This window comes from Acipenser ruthenus, chromosome 36, assembly GCF_902713425.1.
Source record: "Acipenser ruthenus chromosome 36, fAciRut3.2 maternal haplotype, whole genome shotgun sequence".
Taxonomy (NCBI): Eukaryota; Metazoa; Chordata; class Actinopteri; order Acipenseriformes; family Acipenseridae; genus Acipenser; species Acipenser ruthenus.
In genome coordinates this window covers 4290036-4315547 of record NC_081224.1, presented here as the reverse complement: position 1 = coordinate 4315547, position 25512 = coordinate 4290036, and the positions used below count along the sequence as shown (strand labels likewise).

The window sequence follows — 25512 nt, the reverse complement described above, 5'->3', positions numbered from 1 at the left end:
TGCGCAGGTGTAGTGGTGATGCAGTGCTCAAACAATGACAACAAACAGTGTTCACGGTCCCAACAGTTCTTTAATTGTTTTCATGGTTTGGCACCGTTAAATAATAATGCTGGCAACTACAGGGTTTCAGTCCTGAAATAAAAATACTACACAAAGGCACTGTAAGGCACGGCTCTGCGTCCTTTGGCGGTGCTCCCGTGCTGGTGCTGAATACACAGTTAACTGTGACTGGTTCAGTGTTTGTAATCCGGGTTGGATGCTGGCTTAACAACGACAGCTCTCGGTTTGATTAGCCGTCTAATAATTACAAAAATAACAAACACAAATACAAACACTCACTGTTACTTTCAGTTTCACTCGTCCTTTACAGGTCTTTCCATAACCATAACAAAAGCAACAGATTGCATCGTCACATCTCCTGAAATACCCTCCGTCACGCCCCCTTCGGTAGCGAGTGCAATCACGTATCCTCCAATCCATGACTGACACATCGTCTACTGTATTAAGGCGATGACTTCTAGTATTGTGACTCCACCCCTTCCTGGATGGCTGACTTCCGACTCACTGCCAAACCATCCGGTATGGGGCACGTTGTTGCTGTTATACAGCGCCCTCACAGGTCGGGAGGGAGATTAATTCGCTCTCTGTCACAAATGCACTGCAATCTTCAAGTCTCGCCATAAATTTTCGATTGGATTCAAGTCAGGACTTTGACTGGGCCACTCAAGAGCATTAATTCTCTTCTTGCTCAACCACTCCAGTGTGGCTTTGGCTTTGTGCTTCGGGTCATTGTCCTGCTGAAATGTGAATTTCCTCCCCAGTTTCAGTGTCTTGGCTGACTCAAACAGGTTTTCCTCAAGGATTCACCTGTACTTTACACCATCCATTCTCCCCTCAATCCTGACAAGCTTCCCAGTCCCTGCTGAAGAGAAGCATGATGCTGCCACCACCATGCTTGACAGTTGGGATGGTGTTGACTGGGTGATGTGCAGTGTTGGGCTTGCGCCAGATGTACCACTTGGAATTTAGACCGAAAAGTTCAATTTTTGTCTCGTCTGACCACAAATCCTTTTTCCACATGTCTGCAGTATCATCTACGTGCTTTTTCGCAAACTCCATACGTGCTTTAAGATGAGGCTTTTTGAGTAATGGCTTCTTTCTTGCCACCCATTCATACAGGTCAGCTCTGACACATAACTTTGCAGATCTCTCAAGGTCATTGTTGGCTTCAGAGTGACATCCTGAACCAGTTTCCTGCTTGCCCGGCTGCTCAGTTTTGGAGGGCGACCTGATCTGGGTAGTGTCTGGGTGGTATGATGCATCTTCCACTTCATAATGGTGGACTTCACTATGCTGAGAGGGATAATCAGCAGCTTTGAAATGATCTTGTACCCTTCTCCTGTTCTGTGCCTCTCTACCACTTTATCCCTGACTTGTTTCGAAAGCTCCTTGGTCTTCATGGTTGCTTTGTTGGATCACTATGCGAGTTGCAGCTTGAAAGTCTTTATATACCTGAGGAAAATTATCTACAAGTTAAACCACTTTGAGTACATGCTGGCTGAAACCATTTCACTAATTTTGTGACCTTTCAGACAAATCATTTGCACCTGAGCTGATTTAGGACTGCAGTAGCAAAGGGGTTGAATACTTATGCAACTGAGATTAATCTGTTTTTCTCTGTAAATCTTACTTATTTATATTCTATATGCATTTTTTAACTTTATCAATGTGGAGTAGTTTGTGTAGATTCTACATGTAAAGTCTAATTTGAAAGCGTCGTGGAGCACGCTCAGGTGCCAACAAAATATGAAAACTTTGCAGGGGGGTGAATACTTCTGCAAACCACTATATATATATATATATATATATATGTGTGTGTGTGTATATATGTGTATATATATGTAGTTTTTTTGGGGGGGGGAACCTTACAGAAATTCATATTGCCAAATCCCATTGAGATTACAATCCCAGTGCATTACCCTCCAGAAACCACAGTTTAGCACAACCATTAGCAGACCACTAGCAATGGACACGGAATGGATTTGTGTGGAAACAAATATTACACAGTAGTGTACAGTGTCCTGATATAGTACCATGGTACTGCAATGGATTACCAGCACTGTGCGTTGGTTCATATATCATTGTGGAAATATTCTCAGTGTGGTTCCATTCTCTACCAATGGCAGCCTCGTCCTATTCCAGCCTGCTACCATTGCCCCTGAATGCAGAACCATTGCATTGCCATTGGATCACCAATGTCTGTCTGCATTGCTATTTGAGATCATTTGGGAAGGGTATAGTTAGCGTGCTGTAGCTGCCCTATACTTGTGCTACCATTGCCCCTTTGTATAATTCACAACCATTGCCATTGCAGTGCCACTGTGTGTCAGCATTGCCATTGGAGATCACTATGATGTTGTTTAAGGGTACACACATTCAAATGAAGGGCTGTTTAATTCAGTGGTCCCTATAGACAGTAGTGCAGGTGGAAGTGCTTTTCTTATTCTATTTAAATACAAAGTCAATCAAATTTCACAGTCTTTTCAAGAGGATGATTAAACCTGCAGTTTTCTACTTTGGGGAGGTTGTCAATTAACAGGAAGAACAATAACAAACCAAAAAAAGAATTGAAAAGAGCAAAGACCACTTGAATCCCCATTCCAATTGTACGCTGTTCGTTCAATGCTGTAGTTTGTAGATGACCCCTTACCCCCTCGCTCAGCAGCTTGTCCCACAGTGTGTGTCAATGTATTCCATTCTCATCCTCCCAGATGAATTACAGCACTGGGGTAAGAGGGTGTCGGCAAAGGTCAGCTGTTGCAGATTAGCACGGGTCAAGGAGTGGCCCTCCCCTTGTTTCACGGCAATAATAGACCCCCCTTCCAGCACAGCCAGTCTGCTAATTTGTCCTACTAGCGTTTGGCACATCTTGTGTGTTTCAGAGGGCAAAGGGAGGGACAGTTGAAAAAGATAGCACAAATAAAAGACCTGCTTGACTTTAGACTCAGGGATAGTGTGTGTGTGGGGGGGGGTGGGGGGAGAGTCAGTTCCATCTTATTGTTTCTCACGTCTTTCCAATTACCCTTCCCACCCAGGCAGCGTAAAATTCCCGATTTCATCCCGCAGGGAGGCTTTGCTCCGCAGACTTGTATCTGACATGGGGATGTATTCATCAGATATTACACGCCCGGGGGTGGAGGTGGTAGCTCATAGCTTTAAAACTTCCGCTAAAATGTTTTAGTGTTTGTTTTTGGTACTGCTGTACAATGATTGAGAAAGAACAGTCCTGTCTAATTATTAGAGATTCCTATTAGAATATCAGGAGAGGTAGTCGATCACTTTCATCATTAAAAAAAACAGAAGCAAAAAAATAAAAGAACAAATGTGTCGACTGACTCTGCACAAAAACCTTTCAATTCAACTGAAGACATGCCTGTGCTGACAATAATATGTATTCTGTGATATATACTGCCCCTCTACAAAGCAGCATTCTATATAATTCAGCATCATTTTGGGATCCCGATCAAATCCCTATTGAAACTAATGGAGTGATCTGTCTACAATCTGGCGCCTGTCATGATTTGAAAGTCTCTTTTAGTTAAAATCAATGGAAGTCTGACTGCAGTCCGACACAGAGTCATGTGATTTTTCTTTTCTAAGGTTATAATCAGGTATGTTGCTTAAATACACACATGTCTCTGGGGTATTGTACAGTAAAACCCTTGTTTAATTAATGGAGGAAGTACAATTCAAATGAGTACAATCCTTGAATTACAGGGTGTACCTGGACACTATTTCTACTTCATGTTCTGTTTTTAAAAGTGTTGCTACCTTTATTTTTTTGGGGTACAGTATTATATTTGACAGTTCCTCATTAATGCAGAACGATTTTCCGGTACTAGGTGAGGCGCGAGACACCAAATTGGACACCAGTTCAGTTAGATCGATCAGTGGATGCTGATAGAATGATCAATAACGGATTCATTGTTGCATCTCTGCTGTCTACGCACAGAGTAGGGTAATGTTGTTTCCCCACACCATGGCTACGGCAGACAGAGACTGCCTCTCTCTTCATGAGCTTGGAAGAGCGTACCTATGGAGAATGCAAACCAACTGGCCTGTCAGCTGGGGCTGTTTCCGTTCCGATATAGAAGCAAAGCAGTGGAACATTGAGCACAGTTGAAGTTTTAAGAGAAATACCAAATAAATTCACGAACAACGAACGTTTTGACTAGAAGTCTTTCCCAATGTCTTAAATTCAATAAATGATTTTCTTTTTCATTCCAGCAGTGGAGCTTCGTCCATAACTAATCAACTCATTGCTTGGCATATTTCCCCTAATACAACATTGAAGACACTGAGAAAGACTTCTAGCAGAAATGTTTGTCATTGAATGTACACTGAAGACATTGAGAAAGACTTCTAGCAGAAATGTTTGTCATTGAATGTACACTGAAGACATTGAGAAAGACTTCTAGCAGAAATGTTTGTCATTGAATGTACACTGAAGACATTGAGAAAGACTTCTAGCAGAAATGTTTGTCATTGAATGTACTTTAATTTAGTGTGATTGTGTTGTAATGGATCTCTTCCTAGTGGCTGTTGAGGTAATAATACTGATATCATCACAAGATGCCTGTGGAGTGCAGAGCTGGCTCTTTAGTTGAACCGTAAGTCACTCCTCTTCGAACCGTGAGGTTTGCGGTTCATGTCCAGCCCTCGCCATTCAATTGAATGGGCTGAGATGCCAGTTCATTACAGTGGCGCCAATGGGAAGAATCCTGACCCCTGTGGTTGAAACAGCCTCTCCGTTCAGACCAATGAGGTGCTGATTCATTACAAGAGTGTATAACGGTTATGGATGAAGTTATAAGAGACAGAGCCAGTAGATATTTCTGCACTGGTGATGATCATGTTGATTCTTTTCACAGAGAAGCGCAGCGAAGGGGCGCTGCTGAGTCTGCGATGCCCGCTGTGTCACCTGGAGCTCACCAGAGCAGACCTGCGGGATCATCTGCGCGGCGAGATCGAGAGACTGGCTCAGCTCAGCTCCAGGTGAGACCCGCACAGTGTAGGGGGTTAGTGGCTCAGAGACTGGCTCAGCTCAGCCCCAGGTGAGACCCACACAGTGTAGGAGGTTAGTGGCTCAGAGACTGGCTCAGCTCAGCCCCAGGTGAGACCCGCAGTGTAGGAGGTTTTCGGCTCAGAGAACTGCACAGTGTAGGGGGTTAGCAGCTCAGAGACCTGCACAGTGTAGGAGGTTTTCGGCTCAGAGACCCGCAGTGTAGGGGGTTAGCGGCTCAGAGAACTGCACAGTGTAGGGGGTTAGCAGCTCAGAGACCTGCACAGTGTAGGAGGTTTTCGGCTCAGAGACCCGCACAGTGTAGGGGGTTAGTGGCTCAGAGACCCGCAGTGTAGGGGGTTAGCAGCTCAGAGACCTGCACAGTGTAGGGGGTTAGCGGCTCAGAGACCTGCACAGTGTAGGGGGTTAGCGGCTCAGAGACCCGCACAGTGTAGGGGGTTAGCGGCTCAGAGACCTGCACAGTGTAGGGGGTTAGCGGCTCAGAGACCTGCACAGTGTAGGGGGTTAGCGGCTCAGAGACCTGCACAGTGTAGGGGGTTAGCGGCTCAAGAGACTGGCTCAGCTCAGCCCCAGGTGAGACCCGCAGTGTAGGAGGTTTTCGGCTCAGAGACCTGCACAGTGTAGGGGGTGTTAGCGGCTCAGAGACCCGCAGTGTAGGAGGTTTTCGGCTCAGAGACCTGCACAGTGTAGGGGGTTAGCGGCTCAGAGACCCGCACAGTGTAGGGGTTTAGCGGCTCAGAGACCCGCAGTGTAGGAGGTTTTCGGCTCAGAGACCCGCACAGTGTAGGGGGTTAGTGGCTCAGAGACCCGCAGTGTAGGAGGTTTTCGGCTCAGAGACCCGCACAGTGTAGGGGGTTAGTGGCTCAGAGACCCGCAGTGTAGGAGGTTTTCGGCTCAGAGACCTGCACAGTGTAGGGGGTTAGCGGCTCAGAGACCCGCACAGTGTAGGGGGTTAGTGGCTCAGAGACCTGCACAGTGTAGGGGGTTAGTGGCTCAGAGACCTGCACAGTGTAGGGGGTTAGCGGCTCAGAGACCTGCACAGTGTAGGGGGTTAGTGGCTCAGAGACCTGCACAGTGTAGGGGGTTAGTGGCTCAGAGACCTGCACAGTGTAGGGGGTTAGCGGCTCAGAGACCCGCACAGTGTAGGGGGTTAGTGGCTCAGAGACTGGCTCAGCTCAGCCCCAGGTGAGACCCGAAGTATAGGAGGTTTTCGGCTCAGAGACCCGCACAGTGTAGGGGGTTAGTGGCTCAGAGACCTGCACAGTGTAGGGGGTTAGCGGCTCAGAGACCTGCACAGTGTAGGGGGTTAGTGGCTCAGAGACCTGCACAGTGTAGGGGGTTAGCGGCTCAGAGACCCGCACAGTGTAGGGGGTTAGCGGCTCAGAGACCTGCACAGTGTAGGGGGTTAGTGGCTCAGAGACCCGCACAGTGTAGGGGGTTAGCGGCTCAGAGACCTGCACAGTGTAGGGGGTTAGCGGCTCAGAGACCCGCACAGTGTAGGGGGTTAGCGGCTCAGAGACCCGCACAGTGTAGGGGGTTAGCGGCTCAGAGACCCGCACAGTGTAGGGGGTTAGCGGCTCAGAGACCCGCACAGTGTAGGGGGTTAGCGGCTCAGAGACCCGCACAGTGTAGGGGGTTAGCGGCTCAGAGACCTGCACAGTGTAGGGGGTTAGCGGCTCAGAGACCTGCACAGTGTAGGGGGTTAGCGGCTCAGAGACCCGCACAGTGTAGGGGGTTAGCGGCTCAGAGACCTGCACAGTGTAGGGGGTTAGTGGCTCAGAGACCTGCACAGTGTAGGGGGTTAGTGGCTCAGAGACCTGCACAGTGTAGGGGGTTAGCGGCTCAGAGACTGGCTCAGCTCAGTCCCAGATGAGCCCGTGACCCCCCCATATGCAATAGAAATATATTTATATGTATGATTTGTAAAGTATAAAACAAAAAAAATAGAATAGATTTCATAACAACAAAATGTTCACAGCAATTGACCGATTGTATGAGAAGGTATTTAAAAAACAAACAGTATGCGGTCTCATCCACACTAATGCTGCATCCTTGAAAAGTAACAGCTCTCTATGGAGGGCTTCTCATGGTGGCTTTTCTGATTGCTTACAAAAAATGTCCCAATATGTTAGTCATTTAAACATGTTCAATCCTAAAGTTTAAAAGTTTAGGACATTAAACAAAATGTGCCCCCCCCCCCCCCCCCCCAATAGCACAGTCACTCCTCGAGCAGGACATGCAGAGACGAGCTCAACACCATCTCTAAAATTATTTTACAGTAAAAAACCCAAGAACTGCAGTCATGTTAGTTAAGGGTTACAACTGAATGAAGGCACAGCCAAAACATTTGTCTCCTTGATTTCTATTTCAATAAGTTTTACTGCATGCCAATGTGCAATGGAGATCTCAAACTAACCCTCTGTGTGTCTCTCTCTGTCTGTCTCACAGAAGCCAGTTTCACAGTGAAGCAGTGCTGGAGAGCCTGACACAGCCCCCAGCACAGGTGAGTCAGTGTGCGGAAAACAAGACCGAGGAAATGCAGAATATAAACATGGGGGAAATCTAGTAACTGCAGGGTTAACATGCAACATGTGAAGTTTTATAAAGGGTGAAAGTAACTAAGACTGTGTGTGTGTGTGTGTGTGTCTGTGTGTGTGTGTGTGTGTGTGTGTGTATGTGTATCACGGAGTACATAAATGAGTGATTCAGTGTTTTTGTGCATTACTGTGTGTGTGCGTGTGAATGTGTGTCTCTGTGTGTCTATATGTGTGTGTGTGTCTGTGTGTGTATGTCTCGGTATGTTTGTGTGCGTGTCTGTGTCTATGTGTGTGTGTGTCTATGTGTGTGTCTCTGTGTGCATGTTTGTGTGTGTGTGTGAGTGCGTGTGTCTCTGCGTGAGTGTGTGTGTGTGTGCGTGTGCGTGTGTCTCTGTATGTATGTTTGTGTGTGAGTGCATGTCTGTGTGTGTGTGTGTCTATGTGCGTGTCTATGTCTCTGTATGAATGTGTGTGTGCGCGTCTGTGTGCGTGTGTCTCTATGTGTGTGTGTGTGTGTCTGTGAGTGTGTACGTCTGTCTGTGTGTGTGAGTGTGTGTGTGCACTAATGCCTGTGTCTCTGTTTCAGTCTCTGTCCCCAGTGTGCAGTGTACGTCCCTGTGACTCACCCCTGGGGTCCCCTCTATCGGGGGACGAGGCTCACAAACTGGACAGACAGCAGGTGAGTGCCGAGTCTTCACTTCACTTCACACAGCCAGGAATCCGGGGCATCCCATCTGACGAGCTTCTCCTTTGAACCCTTCAGATATTCCAGCAGGTGAAGACTAACAGAGAGGGCAGACTGGGAGGTGAGGCACAGTCTGAGAACCGTCACCAGGAGGGTCTGCTGCTTCTTATCATTCTTATCATTGGGAACAGTAGTAGTCGTGTTTTCACAGTTCATAAACCCCTCCTTGTGATCAGAAATGCAGAAGTACACCAGTTTCCAAGACTAGAATAAAGAAAATCTATGTTTTGTTTTCTCAGTCTGTTACTTTTTTTATTTTATTTTTAGATTGGAGAAAATAATTTTTTATATATGCCCTCTCTCCCTCATCTCCCTCTTTACCTTTTTCTTATTCCCACACTCTGTATCCCCCTATCTTCTCTCTCGTGCTCCCCCAGTGTCTTGCAGCGCCCCCTGCTGGTGGCCTCTGTGTTTATCTCTGTTTGTTCTTTTTGCAGTCAGAGCTGGCCGGTGTAAAAGGGTGAAGATGGCCGATGATGAGCAGGTGCAACTTTCTGACATATATTTTTTTAATTGGTTTTCCTATGCATGGGACTTTAATAGACAGCAATCTAGACCACTTTTAATATACATAAAAATGCTACAGTACATAATATAATACATACCATCTGCATTTAGAGAAAGTGACAGCACTGCAGTGTATGTTTCAGTTAAATAGCTGCAACAGTGACACCTGGTGGCTGCCTGGTGGACAGCAGATAAGCTGTAAAACTTGGTTATAACTGCTTCTCTGTACAACATGGATCTACTGTCTGGTGAGTGTAGTCTTGGTATATATATAGTAAATATGGACTGGACAGGAGGGCTATAGTGGAAAATGATTGACCCAAGGGAAGACTATAGTTACCGACGGGGCTATAATGCCCGAAGCCTCAGGTAACAATAGTCTTCCCGAGGGGCATTTAATTTTCCACTATGGCTGAGTCTGCTGTACATATTTAATATATGAATCAGTCAAAGAAATAAGCGAGGCAAGGTTGGATAATAAATACGACTTTATATATGTTGTTTAAAGATAGCTGATACAGCATAAGTAAATAAATAAATAAAACATTTTTTGAAGTCCACATACAGCAGTTATAAAAGTTCTTCTGGCGTCCAGCTCTCCGTGCGTCTTGCTGACTGCTGCATAGTCCAGTTCATATCCCAGCTGTCATATTTGTTTACATCGTCGAATGTAAACAGTGACAGTGACATTTTAATCACCATTTTAGTGTTTGGAGCATCTTTCTTTTGTAGTTTTTTTTTTTTTTTTATAATTCATTTTCTGTAAATCACAGAATTGTTCTCAGCCATTTCGTCTTGTTGTGAGTGCGGGGAGAAGGGCGTTCCTTTGAAAAGGGGCGGGACTGACAGTGATGTGAACCAATCACATGACAGATGGAGACTATTGCCCAGTGGTGTAATCTGTTGTTGCGCTGATGATGAGGTTTTAACCAATCACAGGCCAGGATTTCCAGCCACTGATTCACATATATATATATATATATATATATATATATATATATATATATATATATATATATATATATATATATATATATAACAACGACATCATCATCAGTCTACCTAACTATTTCTACCATGCTATCTGAAGAAGGCAGAAGCCTAAACGCTGTAGCTAGTTATTAAAATAGTGAGTTTTCGGCTTATCAATTACTTTTCTTCTTCATGAAGTATTTCTAGTCACTGATGTGGATCCTGATTTTTGAATTCTCTGTACTCTCACTTATAAGTGTGGGTGCTGTGCTGACGGGCTCCCCTCTTGGTGTGTGTGTGTGTCAGTGTGGGTGCTGTGCTGACGGGCTCCCCTCTTGGTGTGTGTGTGTGTCAGTGTGGGTGCTGTGCTGACGGGCTCCCCTCTTGGTGTGTGTGTGTGTCAGTGTGGGTGCTGTGCTGACAGGCTCCCCTCTTGGTGTGTGTGTGTGTGTCAGTGTGGGTGCTGTGCTGATGGGCTCCCCTCTTGGTGTGTGTGTGTGTGTCAGTGTGGGTGCTGTGCTGATGGGCTCCCCTCTTGGTGTGTGTGTGTGTCAGTGTGGGTGCTGTGCTGATGGGCTCCCCTCTTGGTGTGTGTGTCAGTGTCAGTGTGGGTGCTGTACTGACAGGCTCTCCTCTTGGTGTGTGTGTGTGTGTGTGTGTCAGTGTGGGTGCTGTGCTGATGGGCTCCCCTCTTGGTGGGTGTGTGTGTGTGTGTGTCAGTGTGGGTGCTGTGCTGATGGGCTCCCCTCTTGGTGGGTGTGTGTGTGTGTGTGTCAGTGTGGGTGCTGTGCTGATGGGCTCCCCTCTTGGTGTGTGTCAGTGTCAGTGTCAGTGTGGGTGCTGTGCTGATGGACTCCCCTCTTGGTGTGTGTGTGTGTCAGTGTGGGTGCTGTGCTGACGGGCTCCCCTCTTGGTGTGTGTGTGTGTCAGTGTGGGTGCTGTGCTGACGGGCTCCCCTCTTGGTGTGTGTGTGTTTGTCAGTGTGGGTGCTGTGCTGCTGGGCTCCCCTCTTGGTGTGTGTGTGTGTGTCAGTGTGAGTGCTGTGCTGACGGGCTCCCCTCTTGGTGTGTGTGTGTGTGTGTCAGTGTGAGTGCTGTGCTGACGGGCTCCCCTCTTGGTGTGTGTCAGTGTCAGTGTGGGTGATGTGCTGACGGGCTCCCCTCTTGGTGTGTGTGTGTTTGTCAGTGTGGGTGCTGTGCTGACGGGCTCCCCTCTTGGTGTGTGTGTGTGTCAGTGTGGGTGCTGTGCTGCTGGGCTCCCCTCTTGGTGTGTGTCAGTGTCAGTGTGGGTGCTGTGCTGATGGGCTCCCCTCTTGGTGTGTGTGTGTTTGTCAGCGTGGGTGCTGTGCTGACGGGCTCCCCTCTTGGTGTGTGTGTGTTTGTCAGTGTGGGTGCTGTGCTGACAGGCTCCCCTCTTGGTGTGTGTGTGTGTGTCAGTGTGGGTGCTGTGCTGACGGGCTCCCCTCTTGGTGTGTGTGTGTGTCAGTGTGGGTGCTGTGCTGCTGGGCTCCCCTCTTGGTGTGTGTGTGTGTGTCAGTGTGGGTGCTGTGCTGATGGGCTCCCCTCTTGGTGTGTGTGTCAGCGTCAGTGTGGGTGCTGTGCTGACGGGCTCCCCTCTTGTTTCTTTGTGCAGTTGGAGATCCTCTCTCTGAAGGGGGTGAGGCTGCCAGAGTCTGAGGGGGACAGTCTGGAGGATTTGGAGTACCGCAGCCCAGCTCAGAGCAGCGCACACACACTGCTGGACAGCAAAGGTACTGCAGAGCATTGAAGTGTGCAGCACCAGAACGCACCGGGCAAGCACAGGCAATTGAAGGCAATGTTTGCCATTGAATGTATTAGGTTTCTATTAGTATTTCTATGGAAGACATTGAAAAAGACTTGTAGTCTATTTTTTAGTATTTGGGTAAGTATTTCTAAGATTCAAATTCAGGTTTAGTTTGGGTTTGTGGGGGAGGGTCTGTGCTTCTCCGGTTTCAGCATATCTTGATCCTGTTATATAGAATTGTTAGAATTCTTAAATAAAAAAATAATAATGACTAGAAGAATGGCTGCAGGAGAGAGAGAAGTCCATGTTAGAAATCATGTTAAAAGAAAAGAACACAGTCCAGAGTTAATTCCCTTTATTCATGTATCTATGTCTGTAGTTGGTAGTGTACGAGCGGGATGTTCTGCGCTAGCTTCGTGATCTCAGTGCTCCCTCCCTATCTCTAGGCTGCAGAGTGGGGACCCCGCCCAGTCCTGACAGTGAGCTGGAGATTGACTCGGACCCTGACGACTCCTCACACCTCACTCACACGCAGTATCCTTTCACACAAGCAACCAGGACCGTCTAAACAAATTGCTTTACAGTGCACAGGGAACGATCAACTACTAGGGAATTCTATTACTTTCCCTTCAAATGTTTTTTTTCCTTCTTTTAAGCAGCTTGTATATAATATGTACTACAGCAGCCTGCTTTTTATTACAGGGTTTGAAACTACTTCCATGTGTATCGAATTACTACACATCAGTTATTTGGAACTTTTACAAAAAGACATTTTGATTTGTGTACCTGATGTTAATGAGGTCATTCCTGGTCATTTGGTTAGTTAGTGAGCCTGATTACACTCATGTTTCAGTGATCCAATGACATTATTGCTTTCTGTAACCATGGACACTGTAGAAACCCAATCAAAGACAGGGTCCAGTCCTGGGATGTGGAGCCCAGCACACTACAGGAAGAAGGCTTAGCGAATGAGGGGACAGGGTAAGTTATTTATTTCTTAGTAAGTGAACCAATTGGAGAGGGTCGATCACTCAAAGAGCTTTTATTAAAATGAAATGTGTATTTTATTAAAATATTATATTTAAATTTCAATTGGTATTGTATTAAAATCTTTTATTTAAATTTCAATTGGTATTTTATTCAAAACTTATTGAAATTTCAATTGGTATTTTATTCAAATCTTAGTGAAATTTCAATTGGTATTTTATTCAAATCTTAGTGAAATTTCAATTGGTATTTTGTTAATTATTTGGTCCCAAGAGAATAACCATTGAGGCGCACCATCTTGTTTACAAGGGGGTCCTGGGAGAGAGTCTCTCACACGAGACATCACAAAACATGGGCAATACACTTGCATTGAAATATTACACACACAGTCCGTTTGAAATAATTCAGGGACGTGCTTGTGAATTTGTGTTTGTTGTGTTTGTTCTGTAAGTCCTGGTGTAAGAGACTCACACACTGTCCAGTCTGCTCGGCATGTTGTGTTTGTTCTGTAAGTCCTGGTGTAAGAGACTCACACACTGTCCAGTCCAGCCTGCATGTTGTGTTTGTTCTGTACGTCCTGGTGTAAGAGACTCACACACTGTCCAGTCCAGCCTGCATGTTGTGTTTGTTCTGTACGTCCTGGTGTAAGAGACTCACACACTGTCCAGTCCAGCCTGCATGTTGTGTTTGTTCTGTACGTCCTGGTGTAAGAGACTCACACTGTCCAGTCCAGTCTGCATGTTTAGCTGAAAAACGACGGTGTCCATAACGCATTGACTGTCTACTGAGACGAGATTTAAGGCCAAATCTGGTGTTTATTGGCTGTGAGTGGTTTATGTTTCATGTAATTTTATAGAATGTATTGGAAAAGGGTCTGGGGGCCAAGGGGCTTCCAGCATGTGGACTCGTCAGGCAGCCAGCCATGTTCATATAAAATATATAGAATATAAAATAAACAGCCCTGCAACTCCTCACCCTGCCCTGGAACTGTGAGACTTACACAAGTGCCCTCATTGAAACCTACAGCAGCAGCTACACTTGTAACAGCACTGACAGCGTGGATCACACACTCACAATGACAGAACCTACAGCAGCAGCTACACTTGTAACAGCACTGACAGCGTGGATCTCACACTCACAATGTCAATGACAGAACCTACAGCAGCAGCTACACCTGTAACAGCACTGACAGCGTGGATCACACACTCACAATGTCAATGACAGAACCTACAGCAGCAGCTACACCTGTAACAGCACTGACAGCGTGGATCACACACTCACAATGACAGAACCTACAGCAGCAGCTACACTTGTAACAGCACTGACAGCGTGGATCACACACTCACAATGTCAATGACAGAACCTACAGCAGCAGCTACACTTGTAACAGCACTGACAGCGTGGATCTCACACTCACAATGTCAATGACAGAACCTACAGCAGCAGCTGCACCTGTAACAGCACTGACAGCGTGGATCTCACACTCACAATGTCAATGACAGAACCTACAGCAGCAGCTGCACCTGTAACAGCACTGACAGCGTGGATCTCACACTCACAATGTCAATGACAGAACCTACAGCAGCAGCTACACTTGTAACAGCACTGACAGCGTGGATCTCACACTCACAATGTCAATGACAGAACCTACAGCAGCAGCTACACTTGTAACAGCACTGACAGCGTGGATCACACACTCACAATGACAGAACCTACAGCAGCAGCTACACTTGTAACAGCACTGACAGCGTGGATCTCACACTCACAATGTCAATGACAGAACCTACAGCAGCAGCTGCACCTGTAACAGCACTGACAGCGTGGATCTCACACTCACAATGTCAATGACAGAACCTACAGCAGCAGCTACACTTGTAACAGCACTGACAGCGTGGATCTCACACTCACAATGTCAATGACAGAACCTACAGCAGCAGCTGCACCTGTAACAGCACTGACAGCGTGGATCTCACACTCACAATGTCAATGACAGAACCTACAGCAGCAGCTGCACCTGTAACAGCACTGACAGCGTGGATCTCACACTCACAATGACAGAACCTACAGCAGCAGCTACACTTGTAACAGCACTGACAGCGTGGATCACACACTCACAATGTCAGAACCTACAGCAGCAGCTACACTTATAACAGCACTGACAGCGTGGATCTCACACTCACAATGTCAATGACAGAACCTACAGCAGCAGCTACACCTGTAACAGCACTGACAGCGTGGATCACACACTCACAATGACAGAACCTACAGCAGCAGCTACACTTGTAACAGCACTGACAGCGTGGATCACACACTCACAATGTCAATGACAGAACCTACAGCAGCAGCTACACTTGTAACAGCACTGACAGCGTGGATCTCACACTCACAATGTCAATGACAGAACCTACAGCAGCAGCTGCACCTGTAACAGCACTGACAGCGTGGATCTCACACTCACAATGTCAATGACAGAACCTACAGCAGCAGCTGCACCTGTAACAGCACTGACAGCGTGGATCTCACACTCACAATGTCAATGACAGAACCTACAGCAGCAGCTACACCTGTAACAGCACTGACAGCGTGGATCACACACTCACAATGACAGAACCTACAGCAGCAGCTACACCTGTAACAGCACTGACAGCGTGGATCACACACTCACAATGTCAATGACAGAACCTACAGCAGCAGCTACACTTGTAACAGCACTGACAGCGTGGATCTCACACTCACAATGTCAATGACAGAACCTACAGCAGCAGCTGCACCTGTAACAGCACTGACAGCGTGGATCTCACACTCACAATGTCAATGACAGAACCTACAGCAGCAGCTACACTTGTAACAGCACTGACAGCGTGGATCTCACACTCACAATGTCAATGACAGAACCTACAGCAGCAGCTGCACCTGTAACAGCACTGACAGCGTGGATCTCACACTCACAATGTCAATGACAGAACCTACAGCAGCAGCTGCACCTGTAACAGCACTGACAGCGTGGATCTCACACTCACAATGACAGAACCTACAGCAGCAGCTACACTTGTAACAGCACTGACAGCGTGGATCACACACTCACAATGACAGAACCTACAGCAGCAGCTACACTTGTAACAGCACTGACAGCGTGGATCACACACTCACAATGACAGAACCTACAGCAGCAGCTACACTTGTAACAGCACTGACAGCGTGGATCTCACACTCACAATGACAGAACCTACAGCAGCAGCTATACCTGTAACAGCACTGACAGCGTGGATCTCACACTCACAATGTCAATGACAGAACCTACAGCAGCAGCTACACTTGTAACAGCACTGACAGCATGGATCACACACTCACAATGTCAATGACAGAACCTACAGCAGCAGCTACACTTGTAACAGCACTGACAGCGTGGATCTCACACTCACAATGACAGAACCTACAGCAGCAGCTACACTTGTAACAGCACTGACAGCGTGGATCACACACTCACAATGACAGAACCTACAGCAGCAGCTACACTTGTAACAGCACTGACAGCGTGGATCACACACTCACAATGTCAATGACAGAACCTACAGCAGCAGCTCCACTTGTAACAGCACTGACAGCGTGGATCACACACTCACAATGACAGAACCTACAGCAGCAGCTACACCTGTAACAGCACTGACAGCGTGGATCTCACACTCACAATGTCAATGACAAAGCATTCAGAACGTTTAAACCACAACAGGTTCTCTATAAACAAATTAAATAAATCTGTTAATATCAGCTTGTTTATTTAGATTTCAAGATTCTATAATTAAATTATGTTGGGTGGCTCCCTCTAATCAAGTTGAGAGAGTACCGATGTCCCAGGAAATAAGTTGATCGTGAAATAAGTTGATCAAGCTCTAGAATTTAAAAGGGGAGGTTCTATTGTTTCTAATGTAAACGATCCTAGGCTAGGAAATAAGTAGATCGGATATATTAATGAACAATAAATAATTTAAAATTAATTTTGTGAGTATAATTTATATCAATTAGTAGACTGGATTTATTCGGCAGTATGCTGCTAGATAAGATGATGTGACTATTGCTTTAGATCCGATATATTAGCCTAACAAAAATGCATAATTTAAAATGACTTTTGTACGTATAATTTACATTAACATGCATATCGGATATATTCGACAGTATTACGCTAGATAAGGGAATGTGAATATCGCTGTAATATATATTAGCAGCAAATAATTTCAAATGAATTGTATGATTGTACATTTCTGATTGTGTATTTCTGTTTGTGTAACAAACGTTAACTAGCAAAATGTGTTCCGTATTAATGTTATTTTGCATTTCTGGAGGTGTTTTTGTTTTGTCCTGGTGTAAGAGACTCACACACTGTCCAGTCCAGTCTGCATGTTGTGTTTGTTCTGTACGTCCTGGTGTAAGAGACTCACACACTGTCCAGTCTGCTCGGCATGTTGTGTTTGTTCTGTACGTCCTGGTGTAAGAGACTCACACACTGTCCAGTCTGCTCGGCATGTTGTGTTTGTTCTGTACGTCCTGGTGTAAGAGACTCACACACTGTCCAGTCCAGTCTGCATGTTGTGTTTGTTCTGTACGTCCTGGTGTAAGAGACTCACACACTGTCCAGTCCAGCCTGCATGTTGTGTTTGTTCTGTACGTCCTGGTGTAAGAGACTCACACACTGTCCAGTCCAGCCTGCATGTTGTGTTTGTTCTGTATGTCCTGGTGTAAGAGACTCACACACTGTCCAGTCCAGCCTGCATGTTGTGTTTGTTTTGGTGTAAGAGACTCACACACTGTCCAGTCCAGCCTGCATGTTCTAAGCGAGTTGGGGGAGGTGGGGACAGTTATCAAGCTGTGCACGGAAGGCTTGTATTTCGAATGCACACAGCGAGGGCTAATAAACTAGGGAAAAATAATCAAAAGTTATGAACAAACTGTATTGTAAGACAGCCCTTATAAAAATTTACTGTCATATTTCTGCAGTTTTCCCATACATTCACTATAGCTTACCCTGTTTTGCCATGTTTATTAATATGCTGTACCATACATCGCTATTCTTTACCGTGCTTTATTACACTTTGCTGTGCTTTTACTGTGGGACACTTTTGGAGACCCCACAGTAGGCTAGGGGATGTGGGGGTGTGGGGGATGGGGGGGATGGGGGGGATGTGGGGGATGGGGGGGAGGGCACCAGCAGGATTATTATGAAGTTAAGTGTAAGTGATTGTTGTTTTAACCCTGCTGCTGTGTGTGTGTGATGTTTCAGCAGTGCCAGGGAGAGTGCGGAGTCCCTCAGGGCTCAGATCAGCGCCCTCACCCGAAGACTGCAGCAGAGGGAGCTGTACCACTGCCACGTCTGTCTGGTGAGCTCCCTCTTTCAATACATTGCTTCAGTGCTTGGCTAGAATGTATGTTTGTAAGTGTTGGGTGGCTCCTTCTAATCGAGTTGGGAGTGTATTTCATTGTCAGGCACTCTGCTGTGTCTATCATACAAAAAGTGAAAGAGAATGAAATACCGGTGTCGTAGGAAATAAGTTGATCTCGCAAGCGCAGCAAGGCAAAAGTAGACAAAAGTAAGGCGGGGCTCCAGTTTGATTAAAGGGGAGGTTCACTGCATGGCTTTTTATTTTTATCTGGCTGTTTTATTTACTAGACTGTGTATGTTGGTGCGTGTTCGTGCCACTGTCTTTTCGTTTGAACTTTAAAATGTGTGATCGACGGCTGTTTCTGTGGTAAACTGTTTTAAACTTCTGTCTTTTTATGCTTTTATAACATCAGTATCAGTCTGATGTAGTTTGTGTGTGATCGCGGAGATTTATTTATATATTAAATGATTTTACACGTCAAAATGTTGTCAATCTTTAATCAAAATTAAAATGTTTCAGTAATATAATGACATGCTGCATCCATAATATTATTAGCAGGGCAAGTCGTATTTTATTCAAGACAACAGACATATATAATGAGGAAGAGAGATACCGTATATATGTGTATATCTACATGATTTTAAATCGTGATAATTCACTTTAATTCAATATACTGTATCTCTTTCTTGTTATATGTCTTATTGGTTGTTGTACTACAGGGATTTACCATTTTAAAATGATGCTGATATACAGTAGCCTACATATACTGTATGATCTCTCTCACAACACAAAATCTTTACCACGGTTTAAGACGTTATCTCTTTAGTTTTTAATTAATTAATGTATTGTTTCGTCCCAAACTTGTAATTGAAATACATGCACTATGATAACCAGTCTCCTGTTTGTTTTCTGTCCTAATTATACAAAGTACTGTATGTAAAAATAAATGAAAGAACAAATATAAAGTAATAATACTTTATAAGCAACGTTTTTCAAGTACATCGTGTGATTGATGTGCTCCGTGGCCTAGTTAGTAATCGCAGCATGGAGCTTCATTTTTTCCATGATTGAAACTCATGCTTTAACTTTTGGTCAATCGCTTGCATACCTGCTGTCCATACTGTAGTGCTTCCCAAAACAAAAACACCACCAGAAATGCAAAATAACATTAATACGGAACACATTTTGCTAGTTAACGTTTGTTACACAAACAGAAATACACAATCAGAAATGTACAATCATACAATTCATTTGAAATTATTTATTTGCTGCTTATATATTACAGCGATATTCACATTCCCTTATCTAGCGTAATACTGTCGAATATATCCGATCTACATGTTAATGTAAATTATACGTACAAAAGTCATTTTAAATTATGCATTTTTGTTAGGCTAATATATTGGATCTAAAAGGATATTCACATCATCTTATCTAGCAGCATGCTGCCGAATAAATCAGATCTACTAATTGATATAAATTATACTCACAAAATTAATTTTAAATTATTTATTGTTCATTAATATATCCGATCTACTTATTTCCTAGCCTAGGCTCGTTTACATTAGAAACAATGGAACCTCCCCTTTAAATTCTAGAACTTGATCAACTTATTTCACGATCAACTCATTTCCTGGGACATCGGTACTCTCTCAGCTTGATTAGAGGGAGCCACCCAACATAATTTAATTATAGAATCTTGAAATCTAAATAAACAAGCTGATATTAACAGATTTATTTATTTAATTTGTTTATAGAGAACCTGTTGTGGTTTAAACATTCTGAATGCTTTGTCATTGACATTGTGAGTGTGAGATCCACGCTGTCAGTGCTGTTACAAGTGTAGCTGCTGCTGTAGGTTCTGTCATTGACATTGTGAGTGTGAGATCCACGCTGTCAGTGCTGTTACAAGTGTAGCTGCTGCTGTAGGTTCTGACATTGTGAGTGTGTGATCCACGCTGTCAGTGCTGTTACAAGTGTAGCTGCTGCTGTAGGTTCTGTCATTGTCATTGTGAGTGTGAGATCCACGCTGTCAGTGCTGTTACAGGTGTAGCTGCTGCTGTAGGTTCTGTCATTGACATTGTGAGTGTGAGATCCACGCTGTCAGTGCTGTTACAAGTGTAGCTGCTGCTGTAGGTTCTGTCATTGACATTGTGAGTGTGAGATCCACGCTGTCAGTGCTGTTACAGGTGTAGCTGCTGCTGTAGGTTCTGTCATTGTGAGTGTGAGATCCACGCTGTCAGTGCTGTTACAGGTGTAGCTGCTGCTGTAGGTTCTGTCATTGACGTTGTGAGTGTGAGATCCACGCTGTCAGTGCTGTTACAGGTGTAGCTGCTGCTGTAGGTTCTGTCATTGTGAGTGTGAGATCCACGCTGTCAGTGCTGTTACAGGTGTAGCTGCTGCTGTAGGTTCTGTCATTGACGTTGTGAGTGTGAGATCCACGCTGTCAGTGCTGTTACAAGTGTAGCTGCTGCTGTAGGTTCTGTCATTGTGAGTGTGAGATCCACGCTGTCAGTGCTGTTACAAGTGTAGCTGCTGCTGTAGGTTCTGTCATTGTGAGTGTGAGATCCACGCTGTCAGTGCTGTTACAAGTGTAGCTGCTGCTGTAGGTTCTGTCATTGTGAGTGTGTGATCCACGCTGTCAGTGCTGTTACAGGTGTAGCTGCTGCTGTAGGTTCTGTCATTGACATTGTGAGTGTGTGATCCACGCTGTCAGTGCTGTTACAGGTGTAGCTGCTGCTGTAGGTTTCAATGAGGGCACTTGTGTAAGTCTCACAGTTCCAGGGCAGGGTGAGGAGTTGCAGGGCTGTTTATTTTATATTCTATATATTTTATATGAACATGGCTGGCTGTCTGACGAGTCCACATGCTGGAAGCCCCTTGGCCCCCAGACCCTTTTCCAATACATTCTATAAAATTACATGAAACATAAACCACTCACAGCCAATAAACACCAGATTTGGCCTTAAATCTTGTCTCAGTAGACAGTCAATGCGTTATGGACACCGTCGTTTTTCAGCTAAATGCGTCAAGGAAGGGTTGGTTTGTTGCCTGTGCTGGTCTCTGTGCTGTGTTTGATGTTGGGTTCTGAGTTGTGCTGGTCTCTCTGTGCTGTGTCTGGAGCCTGTGTTTGATGTTGGGTTCTGAGTTGTGCTGGTCTCTGTGCTGTGTTTGATGTTGGGTTCTGAGTTGTGCTGGTCTCTGTGCTGTGTTTGATGTTGGGTTCTGAGTTGTGCTGGTCTCTGTGCTGTGTTTGATGTTGGGTTCTGAGTTGTGCTGGTCTCTCTGTGCTGTGTTTGATGTTGGGTTCTGAGTTGTGCTGGTCTCTCTGTGCTGTGTCTGGAGCCTGTGTTTGATGTTGGGTTCTGAGTTGTGCTGGTCTCTGTGCTCTGTCTGGAGCCTGTGTTTGATGTTGGGTTCTGAGTTGTGCTGGTCTCTCTGTGCTGTGTTTGATGTTGGGTTCTGAGTTGTGCTGGTCTCTCTGTGCTGTGTCTGGAGCCTGTGTTTGATGTTGGGTTCTGAGTTGTGCTGGTCTCTCTGTGCTGTGTCTGGAGCCTGTGTTTGATGTTGGGTTCTGAGTTGTGCTGGTCTCTGTGCTGTGTTTGATGTTGGGTTCTGAGTTGTGCTGGTCTCTCTGTGCTGTGTTTGATGTTGGGTTCTGAGTTGTGCTGGTCTCTCTGTGCTGTGTCTGGAGCCTGTGTGATGTTGGGTTCTGAGTTGTGCTGGTCTCTGTGCTGTGTTTGATGTTGGGTTCTGAGTTGTGCTGGTCTCTGTGCTGTGTTTGATGTTGGGTTCTGAGTTGTGCTGGTCTCTCTGTGCTGTGTTTGATGTTGGGTTCTGAGTTGTGCTGGTCTCTGTGCTGTGTTTGATGTTGGGTTCTGAGTTGTGCTGGTCTCTCTGTGCTCTGTCTGGAGCCTGTGTTTGATGTTGGGTTCTGAGTTGTGCTGGTCTCTCTGTGCTGTGTCTGGAGCCTGTGTGATGTTGGGTTCTGAGTTGTGCTGGTCTCTGTGCTGTGTTTGATGTTGGGTTCTGAGTTGTGCTGGTCTCTCTGTGCTCTGTCTGGAGCCTGTGTTTGATGTTGGGTTCTGAGTTGTGCTGGTCTCTCTGTGCTGTGTTTGATGTTGGGTTCTGAGTTGTGCTGGTCTCTGTGCTGTGTTTGATGTTGGGTTCTGAGTTGTGCTGGTCTCTCTGTGCTGTGTTTGATGTTGGGTTCTGAGTTGTGCTGGTCTCTCTGTGATGTGTCTGGAGCCTGTGTTTGATGTTGGGTTCTGAGTTGTGCTGGTCTCTGTGCTGTGTTTGATGTTGGGTTCTGAGTTGTGCTGGTCTCTGTGCTGTGTTTGATGTTGGGTTCTGAGTTGTGCTGGTCTCTGTGCTCTGTCTGGAGCCTGTGTTTGATGTTGGGTTCTGAGTTGTGCTGGTCTCTCTGTGCTGTGTTTGATGTTGGGTTCTGAGTTGTGCTGGTCTCTCTGTGCTGTGTTTGATGTTGGGTTCTGAGTTGTGCTGGTCTCTGTGCTGTGTTTGATGTTGGGTTCTGAGTTGTGCTGGTCTCTCTGTGCTGTGTTTGATGTTGGGTTCTGAGTTGTGCTGGTCTCTGTGCTGTGTCTGGAGCCTGTGTTTGATGTTGGGTTCTGAGTTGTGCTGGTCTCTGTGCTGTGTCTGGAGCCTGTGTTTGATGTTGGGTTCTGAGTTGTGCTGGTCTCTGTGCTGTGTTTGATGTTGGGTTCTGAGTTGTGCTGGTCTCTCTGTGCTGTGTCTGGAGCCTGTGTTTGATGTTGGGTTCTGAGTTGTGCTGGTCTCTGTGCTGTGTTTGATGTTGGGTTCTGAGTTGTGCTGGTCTCTGTGCTGTGTTTGATGTTGGGTTCTGAGTTGTGCTGGTCTCTCTGTGCTGTGTCTGGAGCCTGTGTTTGATGTTGGGTTCTGAGTTGAGCTGGTCTCTCTGTGCTGTGTTTGATGTTGGGTTCTGAGTTGTGCTGGTCTCTGTGCTGTGTTTGATGTTGGGTTCTGAGTTGTGCTGGTCTCTCTGTGCTGTGTTTGATGTTGGGTTCTGAGTTGTGCTGGTCTCTCTGTGCTGTGTCTGGAGCCTGTGTTTGATGTTGGGTTCTGAGTTGTGCTGGTCTCTGTGCTGTGTTTGATGTTGGGTTCTGAGTTGTGCTGGTCTCTGTGCTGTGTTTGATGTTGGGTTCTGAGTTGTGCTGGTCTCTCTGTGCTGTGTCTGGAGCCTGTGTTTGATGTTGGGTTCTGAGTTGTGCTGGTCTCTGTGCTGTGTTTGATGTTGGGTTCTGAGTTGTGCTGGTCTCTGTGCTCTGTCTGGAGCCTGTGTTTGATGTTGGGTTCTGAGTTGTGCTGGTCTCTCTGTGCTGTGTTTGATGTTGGGTTCTGAGTTGTGCTGGTCTCTCTGTGCTGTGTTTGATGTTGGGTTCTGAGTTGTGCTGGTCTCTGTGCTGTGTTTGATGTTGGGTTCTGAGTTGTGCTGGTCTCTCTGTGCTGTGTTTGATGTTGGGTTCTGAGTTGTGCTGGTCTCTGTGCTGTGTCTGGAGCCTGTGTTTGATGTTGGGTTCTGAGTTGTGCTGGTCTCTGTGCTGTGTCTGGAGCCTGTGTTTGATGTTGGGTTCTGAGTTGTGCTGGTCTCTGTGCTGTGTTTGATGTTGGGTTCTGAGTTGTGCTGGTCTCTCTGTGCTGTGTCTGGAGCCTGTGTTTGATGTTGGGTTCTGAGTTGTGCTGGTCTCTGTGCTGTGTTTGATGTTGGGTTCTGAGTTGTGCTGGTCTCTGTGCTGTGTTTGATGTTGGGTTCTGAGTTGTGCTGGTCTCTCTGTGCTGTGTCTGGAGCCTGTGTTTGATGTTGGGTTCTGAGTTGAGCTGGTCTCTCTGTGCTGTGTTTGATGTTGGGTTCTGAGTTGTGCTGGTCTCTGTGCTGTGTTTGATGTTGGGTTCTGAGTTGTGCTGGTCTCTCTGTGCTGTGTTTGATGTTGGGTTCTGAGTTGTGCTGGTCTCTCTGTGCTGTGTCTGGAGCCTGTGTTTGATGTTGGGTTCTGAGTTGTGCTGGTCTCTGTGCTGTGTTTGATGTTGGGTTCTGAGTTGTGCTGGTCTCTGTGCTGTGTTTGATGTTGGGTTCTGAGTTGTGCTGGTCTCTCTGTGCTGTGTCTGGAGCCTGTGTTTGATGTTGGGTTCTGAGTTGTGCTGGTCTCTGTGCTGTGTTTGATGTTGGGTTCTGAGTTGTGCTGGTCTCTCTGTGCTGTGTCTGGAGCCTGTGTTTGATGTTGGGTTCTGAGTTGTGCTGGTCTCTGTGCTGTGTTTGATGTTGGGTTCTGAGTTGTGCTGGTCTCTGTGCTGTGTTTGATGTTGGGTTCTGAGTTGTGCTGGTCTCTCTGTGCTGTGTCTGGAGCCTGTGTTTGATGTTGGGTTCTGAGTTGTGCTGGTCTCTCTGTGCTGTGTCTGGAGCCTGTGTTTGATGTTGGGTTCTGAGTTGTGCTGGTCTCTCTGTGCTGTGTCTGGAGCCTGTGTTTGATGTTGGGTTCTGAGTTGTGCTGGTCTCTGTGCTGTGTTTGATGTTGGGTTCTGAGTTGTGCTGGTCTCTCTGTGCTGTGTTTGATGTTGGGTTCTGAGTTGTGCTGGTCTCTGTGCTGTGTTTGATGTTGGGTTCTGAGTTGTGCTGGTCTCTGTGCTGTGTTTGATGTTGGGTTCTGAGTTGTGCTGGTCTCTCTGTGCTGTGTTTGATGTTGGGTTCTGAGTTGAGCTGGTCTCTCTGTGCTGTGTTTGATGTTGGGTTCTGAGTTGTGCTGGTCTCTGTGCTGTGTTTGATGTTGGGTTCTGAGTTGTGCTGGTCTCTGTGCTGTGTTTGATGTTGGGTTCTGAGTTGTGCTGGTGTCTCTGTGCTGTGTTTGATGTTGGGTTCTGAGTTGTGCTGGTCTCTCTGTGCTGTGTCTGGAGCCTGTGTTTGATGTTGGGTTCTGAATTGTGCTGGTCTCTCTGTGCTGTGTCTGGAGCCTGTGTTTGATGTTGGGTTCTGAGTTGTGCTGGTCTCTGTGCTGTGTTTGATGTTGGGTTCTGAGTTGTGCTGGTCTCTCTGTGCTGTGTCTGGAGCCTGTGTTTGATGTTGGGTTCTGAGTTGTGCTGGTCTCTGTGCTGTGTTTGATGTTGGGTTCTGAGTTGTGCTGGTCTCTGTGCTGTGTTTGATGTTGGGTTCTGAGTTGTGCTGGTCTCTGTGCTGTGTTTGATGTTGGGTTCTGAGTTGTGCTGGTCTCTGTGCTGTGTTTGATGTTGGGTTCTGAGTTGTGCTGGTCTCTGTGCTGTGTTTGATGTTGGGTTCTGAGTTGTGCTGGTCTCTCTGTGCTGTGTTTGATGTTGGGTTCTGAGTTGTGCTGGTCTCTCTGTGCTGTGTTTGATGTTGGGTTCTGAGTTGAGCTGGTCTCTCTGTGCTGTGTTTGATGTTGGGTTCTGAGTTGTGCTGGTCTCTGTGCTGTGTTTGATGTTGGGTTCTGAGTTGTGCTGGTCTCTGTGCTGTGTTTGATGTCGGGTTCTGAGTTGTGCTGGTCTCTCTGTGCT

The 25512-nt window shown here is 46.1% G+C and overlaps 1 protein-coding gene across 3 annotated transcripts in view; it reads left to right on the top strand.

Annotated features, from left to right (window-relative positions):
- Positions 1-25512, top strand: part of LOC117402019 (E3 ubiquitin-protein ligase Rnf220-like) — a 127189-nt gene that overhangs the window by 96513 nt on the left and 5164 nt on the right. For 2 of the 3 annotated variants that reach the window (XM_059008343.1, XM_059008342.1), the window contains 9 exons: positions 4932-5055; positions 7532-7586; positions 8207-8299; positions 8384-8426; positions 8803-8849; positions 11477-11594; positions 12055-12142; positions 12506-12589; positions 17871-17967. In XM_059008343.1, the coding sequence (XP_058864326.1) occupies positions 4932-5055; positions 7532-7586; positions 8207-8299; positions 8384-8426; positions 8803-8849; positions 11477-11594; positions 12055-12142; positions 12506-12589; positions 17871-17967 (749 nt within the window). The remainder of the gene's footprint in view (positions 1-4931; positions 5056-7531; positions 7587-8206; positions 8300-8383; positions 8427-8802; positions 8850-11476; positions 11595-12054; positions 12143-12505; positions 12590-17870; positions 17968-25512) is intronic. The other variant, XM_059008344.1, reaches the window with a different exon arrangement.